General features: G+C 38.0%; 2 protein-coding genes across 4 annotated transcripts in view; both read left to right on the top strand.

The window, feature by feature from the left end:
• Positions 1–17939, top strand: part of LOC131144316 (transcription factor TCP2) — a 62930-nt gene that overhangs the window by 10899 nt on the left and 34092 nt on the right. The gene's annotated exons all lie outside the window — the stretch shown is intronic.
• Positions 4496–7386, top strand: LOC131144318 (uncharacterized). Of its 2 annotated transcripts, XM_058092880.1 has the most exons (4): positions 4496–5505; positions 5595–6403; positions 6495–6613; positions 6717–7386. In XM_058092880.1, exons 2-4 carry the CDS (start codon positions 5764–5766, stop codon positions 7218–7220), a joined length of 1263 nt encoding a protein of 420 aa, XP_057948863.1. In that variant the 5' UTR covers positions 4496–5505; positions 5595–5763; the 3' UTR covers positions 7221–7386. The 2 variants fall into 2 exon arrangements, with proteins under 2 accessions (XP_057948863.1, XP_057948864.1); XM_058092881.1 differs by having other exon boundaries at positions 4637–6403.

Here is a 17939-nt window from a genome sequence, read left to right as displayed (position 1 = left end):
AGGCAAATTGTTGCCTATTGTAAAAAAGATGAAAATTTTCTACTCTCTCTTTATATGAGATGAATAAAAAGTAGTGAAAATATGAATAGAGTTTAAGGCAAGATTTAATTGATTTGCTCTAATACTATATGAAGAGTCAAATAAAATGAAATATATATATATATATATATATATGTGTGTGTGTGTGTGTGTGTGTGTGTGTGTGTGTGTGTGTGTGTATAAATAGTAAGAGAGTACAAAATATAAATTGTTCCTAGGATGTATAAGACCCTAGAAATATGATGCACATGACATTCTATTCTCATGTTTCTTTTGGGATTGAGCCACAGATCTTGAATTTTATTCTTTTTTGGGGAGCAGGGGGTGTGTGGGGTTGCATGTGCTTGATCTCCCTAATCCCATTTTCATGATTTTTGTTAGGACATATATTTGTGATTAAAAAAGTAGCATTAAGCAGCTCTCTTGGAAGGTGTCATACCTGCACTGGTAGTCAATTTCATGGCAAGTAATGAACAAATTGCTGGGGACATAAAATCATGGCTCATCTGTGTAAATTATCCTTATTATTAAGTATCAAGCATAAGTATAATTCATAATGTGTTTCATGCACCCAGGACTAATTTAAATACTATTTAATGCAGATTGAGCAGTTAGATTCTCTATAGTTGGTTATTTAGAGAGAAACTTCTTGAAATATACTGTGAAGTATACTTTAGGATAAACACTATTAAATTACTAGTTTATCTAAGAGTTTAAACTGTTAGATTGTGGGGCAACAATATACCTTGATGCTTCCCTACACTTGTAGTCTAGTTGCACGTGGAGAGGTAAACAAGAAATGAAAAATGCCCCATATTGGAACTCTATAAATTTTTTTAAACGAACTTACATTAAACGTGGACAACAAAACTAGGATGCGGGACCCTCTTGACAACCATGGCTTTGATACCATGTTGAAGAATTGAGAAAATTGGAAGACCTAATCACAATGATAGGTCTTCCCCTCTATTAATAATATGTTCAAAGTATATAAAAATGACCATATTACTTTGATTAACTCCCCATTAGCTCTTGCTTACTAGTACAAAAACAACACACAATAATAACACTAAATAACTATAGTAGCTAGTAACTAATAGTATGCAAAAAATATTTATCTTACTATTAGGACCAAAGGAGCCCATTGGTAGGCTTGATACACATGGGTAAACACCAATTTGACCTAAAAGTTTAAGCCTTTGGGTTAAGTTGGTGTTCACCCATGTGTATCAAGCCCACCCATGGGCTCCTCTGGTCCGAACAAGTAGTATCAGAGCCGACGGTTCGTAACTCTGTGTTAGCGACATCGTAAAAAGCCGAGACGTGAAGCTAATTCTCCTGACGTGCTAACAGTTGGAGGACCAAGTGTAGACCGAGGCCAATAAGGATCATCTAGGCCTGGGATGGATCCGAATAGGGTCAAGACGTGGGAGGTAGGATTGGTTCGGAGGCACGTGGAATGCAATCCGAGGCACGTAAGGCGCTAGTGGTAAGGCCTACTTGAGCAACTGTTGGGGAATTGGGATTACTCCCATAAGGGAGATGGTTTGCGTTCAAGGGGGAGCGGTTGGAACTCACAAGTGAGGGAGAGATTGTTGAGAATTCCACTTGTAAGCTTGTCCCACATTAAAAAATTAGACTAGATGATGGGTGCTTATATACATGGTTGGGCCCAAGACCCAATAGGCTTAAGCTTTTGGGTCAAGTTGGTGTTTACTCATGTGTATCAAGCCCATCCATGGGCTCCTCTAGTCCTAACACTTACAAGCAACATGTTTTTTTTTTTTCCCTTCCAAAGTCCACCCATGCCTTCGAAAGAAACTCCTCGACAACTATTATGTAAGAGAAATCTTGGGGATGCACAAGTGATTTCCCTTGCAAAGAAGGTTGTCTTGAATGAAAAACTCTTTATGAGATCCTTTTGTGCAATAATCTTCATAATTTTATACAAATATCCGTAAGTATGAAAACGCTAAAGTTGAATGCACTTTGTAATAAGAGTATGCTCTTGTAGCAGGAAGTCTGGATGCATGTAATTTGTGGTTCAACACAAAAAGTATCTTGTAGCATGAAGCTTCAAGCTAGTCCACTTACCATGTTGTTACTTTAGGTTTGTTAAGTGTTGACATGCTTGAAAGCTTCATAATTAGAGTGCAAAAAGAACTTCCTTTGAATGATATTTGAACTCTAGTGTCGCAAACCTTGGATATTTGTATAGAACCCTATATCAAATATGTTCTTGCTTATTTCACCAAAAAAGACAATTGGATGACCATGGCTTACAACTCCACCAATGTTAACATGAGAAGTCTCATAGTTGACATCTCATCTCAAAATTTCGCAAAGTAAGAACAATGGTGCTAGATAACTTGTTTTCTATAAGTTGAAAACTCTTCTTTTCTTCTATTTATGCTTGAAGCTACCTTTCTTAATACAACATGTAGAAAAGTTGCAATTGTGTTGAAATTTCTTATAATTTGTATGAGTTAGTAACACTATAATGTTAGTCCATGAAAGCTTCTCATTTAGTGCTTGTCATTTGGCATTGGCCATTCTTTAATAATTAAATCTTCTGATGAGCCACTTCAATTTCTTTGGAAGTCAAATAGAAAGATTTATAAAACAACATTTTTTAATGTATGTCAGTTTTTCATTTCTTAAGGTGGTTAGAGTAGCCCTTATATTGTTCGTATGCTTATATGATGACTATAAACAAGAAAATGATCAAATTCTATAGCAAAAAAAGATGCTAGTGAAAGAGAAATACTTGATTCATTACCCTCGTGAAAGTGCTTGGGCATTTTTGAGACCAAATGACATTAATTTCACCATTGCTATAAGCCTTACCTAGTCTTGATGTGGTATTCTGTTTATCTTTTTGCTTGTTTTGAATTTGGTGGTATCCACTTCTAAGTCAATCTTGGAGAAGACTTCAACATAGACAAGCCTAACAAAACATATCATCAACGCTTGGAATAGACAATCAATGTTTGATGGTAATTTGGTTATAATACAATTGTCCGCACATGTTCTCCATGTTTAGGAGATGAAGCCAAATTGAACAAGACTCATGCTCCTCCTATTGTTCTTTAACAAATTATTCTCCTATCAATCTAGTCTGTTATGCTTAAGATTTCTTTGAGTGTGAAACAACTTGAAATAAAGAGCCATATTAGAATGAGTAAAATCAAAGTTGAAAACAATTTTATGTTGGATGCCTCATGCTAACTAATCATAGTTCGGAAAGAATGAATGAATGATTGTTGTGTCTTCTATTGGCCCCATAGTAGTTAAAAGCGCGCCTGAGGCGCGCCTAGGCGCAAGGCGCAGTGAGGCGATGAGTCCGCCGCCTCATACCAGGTGGGGCGAGGCGACCTGCAAGAGGCGACCCCAGGCGAGACGAGGCGCAGTGAAGCGCGAGGCGCAGTGAGGCGCGCCTTGTGTATTTTTAAGCCATTTAAAGGAGACAAATAGCCCAAGCCAGACTCGTATCCCTTATTCGACTCAAACGAACAGAGCCCTAGCCCCTTTCGACCCTTCGAAGCCCTTCGTGAGTTCGTTTGCGAGCCTTTGAACCAGCCGGAAGCCTTTGCGACTTCGTCTTCGAGCTTCGACCAGGATCGTGAGTTCATCTTCGACATTTTGAAGAAGCACGACCTGCGCAACTTCGTTTCGAACCAGCTAGAGCCCTCGCGAGTTCGTCTGCCTGCCTTCGAAGCAGTCGTGAGTTCGTCTGACTGCCTTCGAGCACGACGTGAGTTCGTCACGTCGCCTTCAACACTTCGAACCTTTGTAAGTCTTCTTCTTCTTCTTCTTCTTCTTCTGCTGCTGCTGCTTGCGTCCCGCTGCCTGCTGCTTCTCTTCTCTTCTTCTTCTTCTTCTTCTTCTGCTGCTGCTTCTCTTCTTCTTCTTCTTCCTGCTGCATGCTTGCTGCGTGCTGCTGACTGCTGACTGCTGCCTGCTTTTTTTCTTCTTCTTCTTCTTCTTCTTCTTCTTTATATGTAAGCTTACTGTTTTTTAATTTATAATATTTAGTTTAATTAATGTAAGCTTATAAATTATAACTAATAACATAATATTTATTTTTTTCACAGAAATTTAGCTACTGTTTTTTAATTTATAATATTAAGTTCAATTAATGTAAGCTTACAATTTATAACTAATACATAATATGTATATTTTTTACAGAAATTTAGCTACTGTTTTTTAATTTATAATATTAAGTTTAATTAATGTAAGCTTACAAATTATAACTAATACATAATATTTATTTTTTTAACAGAAATTTAGCTACTGTTTTTTAATTTATAATATTTAGTTTAATTAATGTAAGTTTATAAATTATAACTAATACATAATATTTATTCTTTTTATTGAAATTTAGGTACTGTTTTTTAATTTGTTTGGAAATGCATTATGTAAGTCTTAAATTATAAATATATGATGCATTGTTTTTTCAGTTAGGATACGGGATACCAAGTCTAAAATCTTAAATGGATTCTAGTTCTGGATGTGAGGCCTCGTCAAAGAAAGATCCCGCATGGAAGTATGCACATTTGGAGGATCAAAAAAATAGAAATAATTTGACTTGCAATTTTTGTGCTAAAGTCACAAGGGGAGGAATATTTTGAGCAAAACAACACATTGTCGGAGGATTTCGAAATGTGAAAGAATGCTCTAAGTGCCCTACTCATGTACGTGAGGAGATTAAAGAGTATATGTTGAAGAAAGATATGGAAAAGGAGGAAAATGAGTTATTGCCCGACTTTGATGATATAGATCATTACGGTGAAGATGAAGAAGATGAAGTTCAAGAAATTGACATTCGTGGCAAGTGAGTGTTTACTAGTGATGGAAGTAAAAGATCATACCAATCCAACTTGAAGAAACCAAAACAGAAGGGGCCTATAGACTTGTTTTTTACTCCCGATCCAAAGAAAGCGATTCAAGCTAGGAAAGAAGGGAAGATGAAGCAAACATCAATAAATGAAGCGTGCAAAAAAGAACTTAGAAAAAAGGCAATGGGAGATTTTGCTAGGTGGATGTATGATGCTGGGATACCATTTAATGCTGTACGTTTGAGCAGCTTTGCAGTGGCACTTGAATCGATTGGACAATATGGTCCTGGAATAAAGCCACTTAGCTATCATGAAGTGAGAGTTCCTTACCTAAAGGAGGAAGTCAGTCGAATGAAAGAGTTGTTGAAGGTCCATAAGGAGGAATGGACAAAATATGGCTGCTCAATTATGTCTGATGGTTGGAGAGATTCAGTTGCTAATAAGGACATAATCAACTTTTTAGTGAACTCTCCAAGTTGATCAGTATTCATCAAGTCTATTGATGCTTCTAATATTGTCAAGAATGCAGATAGAATGTATAGATTACTTGATGAGATGGTCGAAGAAATTGGAGAATCAAATGTGATTCAAGTGGTAACTGACAATGCGTCAAACTATGTTGCAGCAGGTAAGAACTTATTTTTAGAACTACTTTCTATAGTGTATATATTGTTTATTTTAATATTTTAATGGCTTCATTCCTTGATTTTTCAACAGGGAGATTGTTGGAAGCAAAGAGGCCACATTTATATTGGACACCGTGTGCTGCTCATTGCATTGATTTAATTTTGGAGGATATTGGGAAGATGCCTTCAATTCATGCAACTTTGAAAAGGGCAATTTTTTGAATGGCTATATCTATAATCGTGTTGGCGTTGTCAACTTGATGAGACAATTCACTGGAGGAAAGGAGTTGCTAAGACCTGCAGTTACAAGATTTGCAACTGCCTTCATCACTCTTCGTTCAATCCATCTTCAAAAGAATAACTTGAGGAAGATGTTTACTTCTGAAGATTGGAATACTACTAAATGGGCAAAGGAGGCGGCTGGCAAAAGAGCAGCTACTATTGTTTTGATGCCTACTTTTTGGAGTACCATCGTCTATGCTCTTAAGTTAACAGGTCCACTTGTTCGTGTACTCCGTTTGGTTGATGGGGAAAAGAAGCCTGCAATGGGATATATTTATGAAGCAATGGATAGGGCTAAGGAAGCCATAGCTAAGGCTTTTGGTGAGAGAGAGGATAAATTCAAGGAGGCATTTGAAATTATTGATACGAGGTGGGGATGCCAACTCCATCAACCGTTGCATGCAGCTGCACACTACTTGAATCCAGAATTTTTCTATTCAAACCCCAACATTTTGCAAGATGAAGAAATTATGACGGGTTTGTACAAATGTGTTGGAAGGTTAGTGCCAACTATTGAAATGCAAGATAAAGTTTCAAATGAGTTGGAAAAATACAATGCCGCTAGTGGCGTCTTTGGAATTAGTTTGGCAGTGAGACAAAGGAAGACAAAAGCACCAGGTAAAGTGGCATTTGTATTACCTCTTCATTTTTGAAAATTATTTTTGCTATTTACCTAGTAGGTATTCATTTAAAATTTATTTTATAACAGCGCAATGGTGGATGGCATATAGATCAACAACTCCAAACTTGCAAAAGTTTGCTGTGAAAATTCTTAGCCTCACGTGTAGTGCTACCGGATGCGAAACAAATTGGAGCATATTCCAACATGTAAGTCATTAGTATATCATGGATTAATTATTAAAGAACAAGAACTACCAATCTACTGCTTTTTAGAATCATTATTAACCATATTACTTTAAACTTTTTGCAGCTTCATAGCAAAAGGAGAAATAGGCTATCCCAGCAACGCTTGAATGATTTGGTATTTGTGAAATATAATCGAACTTTGAGGCGTCGATACGACAAACGTGACACCATTGATCCCATCCTCCTGAAGGACATTGATGATAGTAATGAGTGGTTGATTGGTAGGATGGATGGTGATTCTGATGAGGATGATGAACTTGTGTTTGAAGATGATAATTTGACTTGGGATTCTGTTGCTAGAGCTGCTGGACTAAATAACCCCCCGCATCACACTAGATCAAGAATAAGTACAAATATGCCATCATCGTCTAAAGGAAGAGGAAGGGCTTCATCTAGTAGTGCAACCACTGCTAGGGGTCGGACCACAATGTTGGAACTTGTAGATGAGGATGAAATCCAAGTGGATAGTGTAGAGGAGACGGAAGAGGAAAAAGATGTTGGAGAAAACAGTTCTAATGATGAAGAGGAAGATGATGATATCTTCACCGACCTAGTTGATGATGAGTGATGAGTGATGATTGAGGAGGATTTTTAGATTTTATATTTTGAAATCTTTTATTGTACTCTTTTCTTTTGATGTTGAACTATGTTGAATTGTTGAGGCTTTTGGGCTTTGTCTTGGCAATTTTATTAAATTTCCAATTTTTTTATTGAATGTTTTGACATTTTAAATTCTAATATGACTAGATATTCATATGTTCATATATAAATTACCCTAAATAGATATTTTACACCATTTTAATAATTGTGCGCCTCACCTTCGTGAGGCGCGCGCCTTCGCCTCGCGCCTTGGCTTCAAAGACCCTTTGCGCCTCGGCTCGCCTCGCGCCTCTGACTACTATGATTGGCCCAAAGGGATAAATTTATATAACTTTCTTACACACATGGATCACATGATTTAATCCATTAGAAGCAGATACTTACGCACCTGGATCACATGTGTTAATCTATACAAGATAGGCATGTGTCACATGAGTAAATTTATATAAAGTAGGCATGCATATATTTACACACATAGTTGTATCTTGCTAACATCCCCCTCAAACTCAGCGAGTTAAAGAGATCAACTTGAGTTTACAAAGATAGGGCACTTAGGGAGTAGTAATGACGCAGGGTGGAGTGTAGCCATTCGTGTTTGTGGTGGTCCACAAATAGAGGTCAGAGATGTGCATGCAAAGCTAGGCAATCTAGGAGCAGGTTTGAACCTAGAGAGGGGAGCAAGGAGCTAGGAGCATTATTGAACCTAGAGAGGTGGGCAAGGAGTTAAAAGCATCTCTGAACCTAGAGAGGTGAGCAAGGAGCTAGAAGCATATCTAAACCCGTAGAGATGACCAAGGAACTAGGAGTGTAGAAACCTGAACTTGGAAAATAAAAAATAAAAAAAATAGGGAAGAGAGAAATAAAGGAAAAGAAAGGAAAGAGAAGGAAATTGGTTCGGCAGGACCCAAACTGTCGACGGTTTTATAGAGCTTCGGAAAACCGTCGTCGGTTTTAGTCAACAGGGGAGGGTCAACTGTCAAACCGTTGATGGTTTTGTGAGTGCAGGGAAAACCGTTGACGATTTTCATGCGAGTTTGCTTACCTAAGGGTAAAGCAACACATTTTTTTTGTAACTTAAAAATTCTCTCTCTCTTAGGGTTTATGGACTCTCTCTCTCTCTACTCTCACTCTCTTGTGGCTCTGTCTCTCCCCCGTGGGCTCACCCAAAGCCCGTGCTCGGTTTTCGATCATCTTCCTCTCTTTTCTCGGCTTGCCGGTTCGTTTTTGGCGGTGGGATCGAAAAGCTAAGGTTTTTTGTTTTTCGTGTGGAATCAGTTTCTTTTTTAGGAACAAGTAAGGGGATTAAGTTAAGTCAGGTTTTTATCGAGTTTGAATCGATTAAGATGTGTTATATGTATGTATAAACGTGATTTCAAAGGTGGTTTCGAAAATCGACCGTTTAAAAATGGATTTTACAAATATAGGATATATGATGCAGTATTTTGAATAAAATGAACGGTGGAAAGCTTGGTTTATCATACGAACTAAATATATTATGTTTTTCATTGTTGATTATTAGACTATATTCAAATACTGAAATAGTGTGGCAGGTGAATAATTGGTGTGGGTTATTCTATAACGGAATTCGGGTATGGTTGTGAAAATACTAAACTGTTTGTAGAACATATTGGAACTGCATTTGCAAAATACTGGGATTTGATATGACGGCCGGGGGCCAGGTTTTATTAAATTTCAGGTTCTATATGAAATGAGATTTATACTATAATTTTTATTACCGAAATTGCATGATATGGTTTAAGAACCTTGAGGACCAGTTGTATTGTGAGCACGGTACCATTGCTAGGAAATTATTATTTGGCCATGTGCGCCCACACTGTATTGAGAGGTGTAGGGTGGCTTCAGCCGATTGGCCTGCGTAGAGATTGTACCTTCCATGGGGTTCGGATCAGGAAGTGGTAAGGCAATCAGACTTGCAATTGGGTTGCGGATGCTTGCAGACGTTGTAGCATATGGTTACTTTGACTTTGTCTGAGTTGATCCCCCAAGGTTTGGTCCAGCCTTCGGGCCGCACAACCCGTCATGGGGGTTAAGCATGTCGTTAGTCATAGGTAGTGTCTTTTACGTATAGCTAATTTATGTAAATGGTGTTATTATTTATTGAACTGATTTATACTGAGGAAGCAAATGCATATTTTTCAACTGTAAAGGTGTGAGAATGTATGTGAATTAAATTGCATAAATGTTGATGGTGAAATAAACTCTCCGCCTGAGGGTTTGCTGAGAAAGGCGAGTATCCTGATAAGTATCTGTTGTAGCCATACCAGGTTGCATAACGTATCAGAGCAGAGGGGAACTACATGTATGGGCGTGTAATCTTCCTTATCTTCGGAAACTTTCGCTTGTAAATAATTGTGTGTGTGTGTGGGTATGGTCTGAGAATAATTTTATAACTGTGGTTTATTAACAATTGATGATCTTTTGTATACATTAAAACTCACGTTGGCCACACACTGATATTAACTTAATCTGCCTTACTGAGCAGTGTCTCACCCCAATATACAAATCATTTTTCAGGACCATCTCGAGATCGAGCTTAGCAAGCTCCGGGGCGGGGTGATAGCTAGTTTCGGTTTTTATGAGTGTTTGTAAGAACTTTAATGTATTTAAGTTATGTTTGAAGTCCCTAGATATGTATTATGGTCGTATGGACTAAGTTAGTTTTCTTTCTTTTGGTTGGGATTTGATATAGATATTTGGAGACTTCTATGTTAGCAGTTTAGAACTCTGGTAATGTATTTGGAGGATGTATCATTTATTTCCGCTACTTTTATATAATGAATATGGTATCAGGAGCACAGAGGTTACTAAAGTAGCACCTCGGGCCCACGTGTCGGGTCGGGGCGTTACAATGAGCATATCTGAGCTCGGAGAGGTGAGCAAGGATTGAGGAGCAAATATGAGAAAAGGGATGGGAGTAAGGAGCTAGGAGCAAATCTAAGTAAGGAGAGGAGAGTAAAGGGTTAGGTACAAATCTGAGCCCGAAGAGGTGAGTAAGGAGTTAGGTAGCCTATAATGATGTGTGAGTAGTGCTGATGGGTTGCATGAGAGGTGGTGTTGGTGTGCATAGGTAATGGTCAAAAAACAGATCTTGTGAATGTTAAAAGATCTTAGCTGGTTGTGGAGCGCCAACTATGGTAGAGGATCGACGATGACAAGCAGCAAAATTGGGGGGGGGGGGGGTACCAACTATGGTGGAGGGTTGACATCCATGGCTCTGAAAAACCATGTGAGCTAATCATAGTTTGTAAAGAATGAATAAATGATTGTTGCATCGTCTATTGGCCCTAAAGGTCTTAATTTATACAATGGTCTTACATACATAGTTCATATGATTTAATTCATAGGAGGTAGGTAAATACATATGTGGATCCCATGTGTTAATTCAAACTAGGTAGGTATACAGGTAAATTTATGTGAGGTAGGTATGTATACATTTACACATACAATTTTATCTTGCTAACATCTCGTTATGAAGGCAACTCAATAGGTAGATCTTAAATTTTTGGAACTCCTAGAGGCATTCGAACCCACTGGGAGCCACAAAAGTTTTTCCTTCTATTTAGCCACCAATAGGTATATAAGAACACATTCTTTATTTTTATTTTTTTTGAATTTTTCTTTTATAAAATTGCTAAAAGTGAGAACATTGCTAGCTTCTCTTTAATACTTACGAGTGATCTCCTCCTTGCTTAGTTAGGATATAATTACCACTTCACCTATTCCAAAGGCATAGGTATTTTCCAACCATCATGAACAACGTACTTATCATATTGCCAATCGTCTTAGGAATACATGATATATATCATGGATTACATTGCACTAAACCTTGTTTATATCATTTTCATCCCTATAAACCCAGCAAGATATCTCCTAGAAACTTTTCCATACCTTTCTTTACTAGGCAATTTTGTAAGGATTAATTCGAACAAGGATAAGTGGAGGATGGATGCTTAGATACATAGTTGGGCACAAGACCACATGCTTGATATATATGGGTGGACACTAACTTGATCCAAAAGCTTAAGCCTATTGTCTTAGGTCCAACCATGTGTCAAAGCACCCATCCTCCTCTCTATTTTTCCAATCTGGTACAAACTCATAAGTGAAATTCTCAACAATCTCTCCCTCACTTATGAGTTCCAAGCACACCTCCGTGGATATAAACTATCTCCCTTGTGAGAGTAAGCGTAATTCTCAAAGAGTTACTTAACTAGGCTTATCCAATGTCTTAATTGCCTCAAATTGCATTCTATGTGTCTCCAAATCAATCCTAGCTCTCACATTCTAACCCTATTTAGATCTATCTATCTGACCTAGATGATCCTTATTGGTCTCACTCACACACTTGATCCTTCAATTGTCAGTAGATTTGTAGAATTAGCTTCACACCTTGAGTTTACAATGTTGCTGACGCAAAGCTACAAACCATGAGTTCTATATCATTTGTTAGGACAGGGGGAGTGATATACATGGGAAATACCAACTTGACCTAAAAGTTTAAACTTATTGCGTCTTGTGCCCAACTGTGCATATAAACACCTATTATTCACTTAATTTTTATTTTGGACAAGCTCACAAATGAAATTCTTAACAATCTTTCCCTTATTTGTGAGCTTCAATCACTTCCTCTTGAACGGAAGCCATTATTTGTTGTGCAACCTAGGGTCCATTAACCATGGGAAAGGGCGTGAAACCATAGGAAGCCAACATATGCATGAACACCTAAGCCCAATTTGAGCTCTTCCCTTGAGTGGAAAACGTCTCCTTTGTGGGAGCAAGCCTAATTCCGCAACAATTGCTCAAGTGAGTCTTACCTTTACACTATTCATGCCTCAAATTGCATTCCATGTGCCTTCAAACTAATCTTACCTACCACATCCTGACCTTATTTTGATTCGGAGAATTAGCTTTATATCTCAACTTTACAATGTCACTCGCCCAGAGTTACGAACCATTGACTTTGATACCACATGTTAGATTGTTGAGATCAAGAGAGTTCTCATGTGTGGACTTGAGATACATGGGTGAGCACCAACTTGACCATAAATTTTAAACCTTTAGGCCTTGTGCCTAACTATGTACATAAGCACCTATTATCAACTCAATTTTTCCAATGTGAACGCACAAATAGAATTCTCAACGATCTTTCCTCACTTGTAAGTTTCAACTGTTTCCCTTTGAACATAAGTCATTACTTCTTATGCAACCAATTAGGAGTCATTACTCAACCATCGGAAAAGGCATGAAACCATAGGAGTCCACTTATCACTACTCCTCTTCCATGTGTCTACATCCATAAAAATACATGCATGAACAGTTGACCCCAATTCAAATTCTCCTCCTTGAGGAGAAATTGTTTCCCTCATTGGAGCAAGCCTAATTCTCCAACAATTGCTTAAGTGGGCCTACTCCCGCAATTTATGTGACTTCAATTGCATTCATGTTCCTCCAAATCAATCCCATCTCCCACATTTTAACCCTATTCATATCCATCTATCTGGCCTAGCTAGATGATCTTTATTTGTCTTAGTCACACAATTCTCAACAATCTTTCCTCACTTGTAAGTTCCAACTGTTCCCCTTTGAACAGAAGTCATTACTTGTTATGCAACCAACTAGGAGTCATTACTTAACCATGGGAAAGGCATGAAACCATAGGAGTCCACTAATCACTACTCCTCTTCCATGTGTCTATATCTATAGAAACACATGCATGAACAGTTGAGCCCAATTCAAATTCTCCTCCGTGAGGAGAAATTGTTACCCTCATTGGTGCAAGCCTAATTCTCCAACAATTGCTTAAGTGGGTCTACTCTTGCAACTTATGTGACTTCAATTGCATTCACATTCCTCCAAACCAGTCCCATCTCCCACATCTTGACCCTATTCATATCCATCTATCAGGCCTAGATGATCTTTATTTGTCTTAGTCACACACTTTGATCCTCCAATTGTTAGAATGTCAAGAGAATTAGCTTCACATCTTGACTTTATGATTTCGCTCGCATAGAGTTGCGAACCATCGACTTTGATACTACTTGTTAGGACGAGGGAGTGATATACATTGGTGAGCACCAACTTGACAAAAAAAGCTTAAGCTTGTTGATTATTGGGCCCAACCATGCATATAAGCTCATATCATCCACTCAGTTTTCCAATGTGCGCCAAACTCTTAAGAGGAATTCTCAACAATAATAGTATACACCTTACTTTGAGATTTACATAGTTTGGAATATTTTGGAGCAATTCCAATCATTCTTGAACTTGACCTTTGATTTACTAAGAGCTTTTGTAAGTACTAATCTCTCATCTATTTCAAGCTCGTTCTATTAAGGTTTCCAAATCCTTTTCCTGATCTAATATAAGCTTATTAGAGTCATGAAAAGGCTATCTTTGAATCTTCTTCAATTAGGTTCACTTGTGACTTTGGACCTTATTGAACTTGAAACAAGCGTGCGAGTGATTTTCTTAACCTTTGACTTGAGTTGTAGGAGCTGACTTGTTTACTCCCTTTGTAGAGCCTTTGATCTAACCATATATATATATTTTTAAGAACTAAGAATTACTTGCATCACCACATCTCAACCTTGGAAGAAGGGTGAAGACTTAACATACTTCTTTGCTCCATGTTTGGACAATTTTGCTTCTCCTTTCAAGGCCAATTAATAAGCATAATTCATATAGCATAAAAACTATACCTCGACCTCATCTTGGATAGGAAACTTTAGTTGGCTAGTTACTGGTCATTCTTCGCTCTCCCATAGTTAACTATACCATTTTGTCTTGGCAAAGATTATTAAATTGAGAGAAGACATTAGATGAAACTTCTCCTTAGGACAAGATATTATCTTTCTCCCTAGTGGAGATCCTTAACTTGCCCTTGTGAAAAGCATCTCGTATACTTTGTCCTAACATATCTTGGCATTGCCACATAGCCTTGTTCCTATTTATTTCACTTGTTGATTTTTTGGATTTTTCTATGTAGACAAATAATTTCTCAATAGCATAACATTGAAGAAACTCTTCTACTTCCACAACCATGATAATTTTAGCAACATCAATCATATAGAATTATATCTCCATCCCCTCTTCAACTTGATGATGGGATAATCGATTCACTTTGTCAAGTTTGCTACCAATGTAACCATGGTTTGAATGACACTAACTTCAAGCTCCTTTCTTTTTAAGATGCATGGTAAGTTGCTTGAATTTCCATTATTGGATTGTCATACTTGCCTATACCTCTTATTGTTAATATGAAAGAAGATGTGAGAAGGTAGCCAAGAGTATAGCACTACCTTTGATGCCAAAAATGTAGGAGGGAAGGGGTAAAAGAAGTGTGCTAGATTATTACCTGACCTAAAAGCTTAAACTATTAGGTTGTGAGCCTACAAGGTACCAAGCCTTAACCTTGCATGTGCAGTTTGACAGCAAATGTAGGGATAAACAAATGATAAATAACACCCGTCAAGGAATACAATAATTTTTAAACACCACACAATAAATGTGGGCAACAAGACTAGAACCTAGGACCTCCTGGTAACCTGGCTTTATTACCATATTGCCACTTGAAGCTTTAACCATTAGGTTGTGCACCAGCAATGTATATCCAGCCTTAGCAAAGTTTATTGTAGAAAATTTGTGGACATAACAAAGAATAGAAGGGACTAGGAGCTTTTCGTGCTTGTTCATTCGTAAAGTGAATATTACGACCAAATATGCTTCTATCCTACTAACTACATATTTTCTTATATAGGCCTCTAATATATATTTCTACTTCAACTAATTAAGATTGATGCTCAACTATAAAACTTACTAGATTTCCTTAAGAGGAAAAATTTTGGTTGACTTTTCTAGCAAAGTTGAAGTAATCTTGAAATTCAGTTGGAATAAAAATATAATATGGTAGATAATAAATGGAAGGTGGCTCTGTGGCATATTAATTCTTGTCACTTTCCTTAAGTGTTCAAATCCCAAGTATCATTGTAAATAATTAACAAATTAGGAAAGTGGGTAAATATGGGGGATTTGATATTATTCAGTAAGGAGATTATATCCTTGTTTAGAATAGGGAATTGTATTATATAAGATTGGGATGTACATATGAAAAATTAATTCAATAGAATTCATAAAACTTCCGCTTACATGGTATTAGAGCTAGGGTTTCTCAACCTTAGCTAACTATGGCCAACGACACCGTCAATAGCAGAGGGTCAACCTCGTCTGCAAATATCGACGGCGACTCAGAGGCCACATCTGTTGGGGGTTCGAATGGACTTGACAACTTATCCTTTCCACTCTCAGTGTAGAAATTAAACGGAAAAAATATCCGTGAGTGGGCTCAATCCAGAAAATTGATGATTGAAGGAAAAGGGAGGCTAGGCTATCTTACCGGGGAACGGAGGAAACCAGACTCTACTGACGTGGTGGCCTTGCAAAAATGGAGGTTCGAAAACTCCATGGTCACCACCTGGCTCGTCAACTCGATGCAGCCGTCACTCAGGAAAATCTACTTGTTCTTGCCAACGGCGAAGGACGTTTGGGACATTGTTCGTGAGACATATTCCGACGTCGAGAGTTACTCGCAAATCTTCGAAATTAAGACCCGATTGTGGCAGATGAGGTAAGGTGAGAGAGGCGTTATTGAGTACTTCTTCTGGTTCCCTGGCTCACTGAGGTAATTATCTGTCAGGTTTAAATACTTCATCTTGTTACAAATCTCTATGGATAATTGACTCTGGCGCATTTGATCATATGACTGATTCTTATCAATGTTTTTTCATCCTACTCACCATATGTTGGGAATTTGAGAGTAAAAATTGCAGATGGCTCTCTCTCACCAGTTGCTGGTAAAGGAAGTATTCGCATATCTGACTCGATCACTTTACAATCTGTCCTACATGTTCCCAAGTTGCCTTGCAATCTGTTATCCATCAGTCAATTAACAAAAAACTCGAATTGTTCTGCTAAATTATTGTATTTTTCATAACTTATCTTCGAGGAAGACGATTGGCACTGCTAAGGCGCATGAGGGACTCTACTGCTTTGAGGAGGCAAGCTTGAGCGAACTATGTAATACTGCAATTTGTGATTCTGTATCTATTTCTAGAGATAGTGAACTTTTGTTATGGCATGCAAGAATGGGGCATCCCAATTTTCAATATTTAAAACGTTTGTTTCTGTCTATTTGTCCAAATAAAAAGTTTCCTGTGTGAGCTTGCAAAATACCATCGTACTTCTTTCCCATCATCCATGTGCAAACACTCTCGTCCATTTACTATGATTCATAGTGATTTGTGGGGTCCCTCACGTTCACTCAATCGCACCAATACAAAATGGTTCGTTACATTTATTGATGACCATACTCGTCTGTGTTGGGTTTACTTGCTGAAAGACAAAACTGAAGTCCGCTCCATTTTTATCAGTTTTCATTCCATAATTCATACATAATTCCAGACTAATACTCAAATTTTACGTCATGATAATGGTACGGAATACTTTAATACTATTCTGGGAATTTATCTTCAAGAAAATGGAATGTTCATCAGAGTTCTTGTGTGGATACCCCTCAACAAAATGGGGTGGCTGAACGGAAAAATAAACATATACTTGAAGTAGCCCGGGCGTTAATGTTCACTACCAACATGAAAAACTATTTTTGAGGTGATGCCATCTTAACAGCCACACATCTCGTTAATCGAATGCCGAGTCGAGTACTTTCCTTTGTCACTCCTCTTCAGAAATTCCAGGTACATTTTCCTACCTCTCGGCTTCCATCCAGTCTCCCACTGAAAATCTTTGGTTGTACTACGTTTGTTCATGTTCATGCACACAATCGGGATAAATTGGATCCACGTGCCGTTAAATGTGTCTTCCTTGGTTATTCCCTGACTCAGAAAGGCTACAAATGCTATGATCCGGTCTCCAAAAGACTGTTTGTTAGTCTTGACGTTACTTTCTTTGAAACCACTCCCTATTTCTCAAAGCCCTGTCTTCAGGGGGAGACATGGAGTGAAGATCGGTTCTTTGACCTCTTTACTATTGAACCTGCGTCATCTGAACCCGTACCACGTATTAAGCCTTCCTTTGCTTCATTCCCTGACTCATCTATCGAGCCTTCCATTGCATCAATTCTTGACTTGCCAAACACAACAGGACACTTAACCTCAGGAGGAGATATAGGAAAGCAAAACAACGCAGACATACTGGTTTACTCAAGAAAGCAGAACACAAAGAATAGGGAGAATCTCATACCTGAGGCACCAAGAACTTTGGAACCGGTGATGGCTCCAAATAACCATGAGTCCATGCCCAATCGTGATCTGGTAATTGAGCTTTCTTCTGATAACCTGTACCTAATGATATCAATTTACCTATTGCAATAAGAAAACAAACCAGGTCATGTACTTAATACCCTTGGTCTAAATACATGTCTTATAAAAGTTTGTTTATAGGATATCGGGCTTTTGTCTCTAATCTTGACAGGATGAGAGTACCAAAGAACATTCAGGAAGTTCTAGAAATACCTAAATGGAGAGAGGCTGTCATGGAAGAAATGCGGGCCCTAGAAAAAAATGGAACTTAGGAATTGATAAATTTGTCGAGAGGGAAGAAGCCAGTGGGTTGTAAATGGGTCTTCACAGTGAAATATAAATCTGATGGGACA

Source organism: Malania oleifera, chromosome 12 (genome assembly GCF_029873635.1).
Source record: "Malania oleifera isolate guangnan ecotype guangnan chromosome 12, ASM2987363v1, whole genome shotgun sequence".
Taxonomy (NCBI): domain Eukaryota; kingdom Viridiplantae; phylum Streptophyta; class Magnoliopsida; order Santalales; family Ximeniaceae; genus Malania; species Malania oleifera.
Note: the sequence above shows the minus strand (reverse complement) of the source record. Positions and strands in the feature narration are given on the sequence as shown.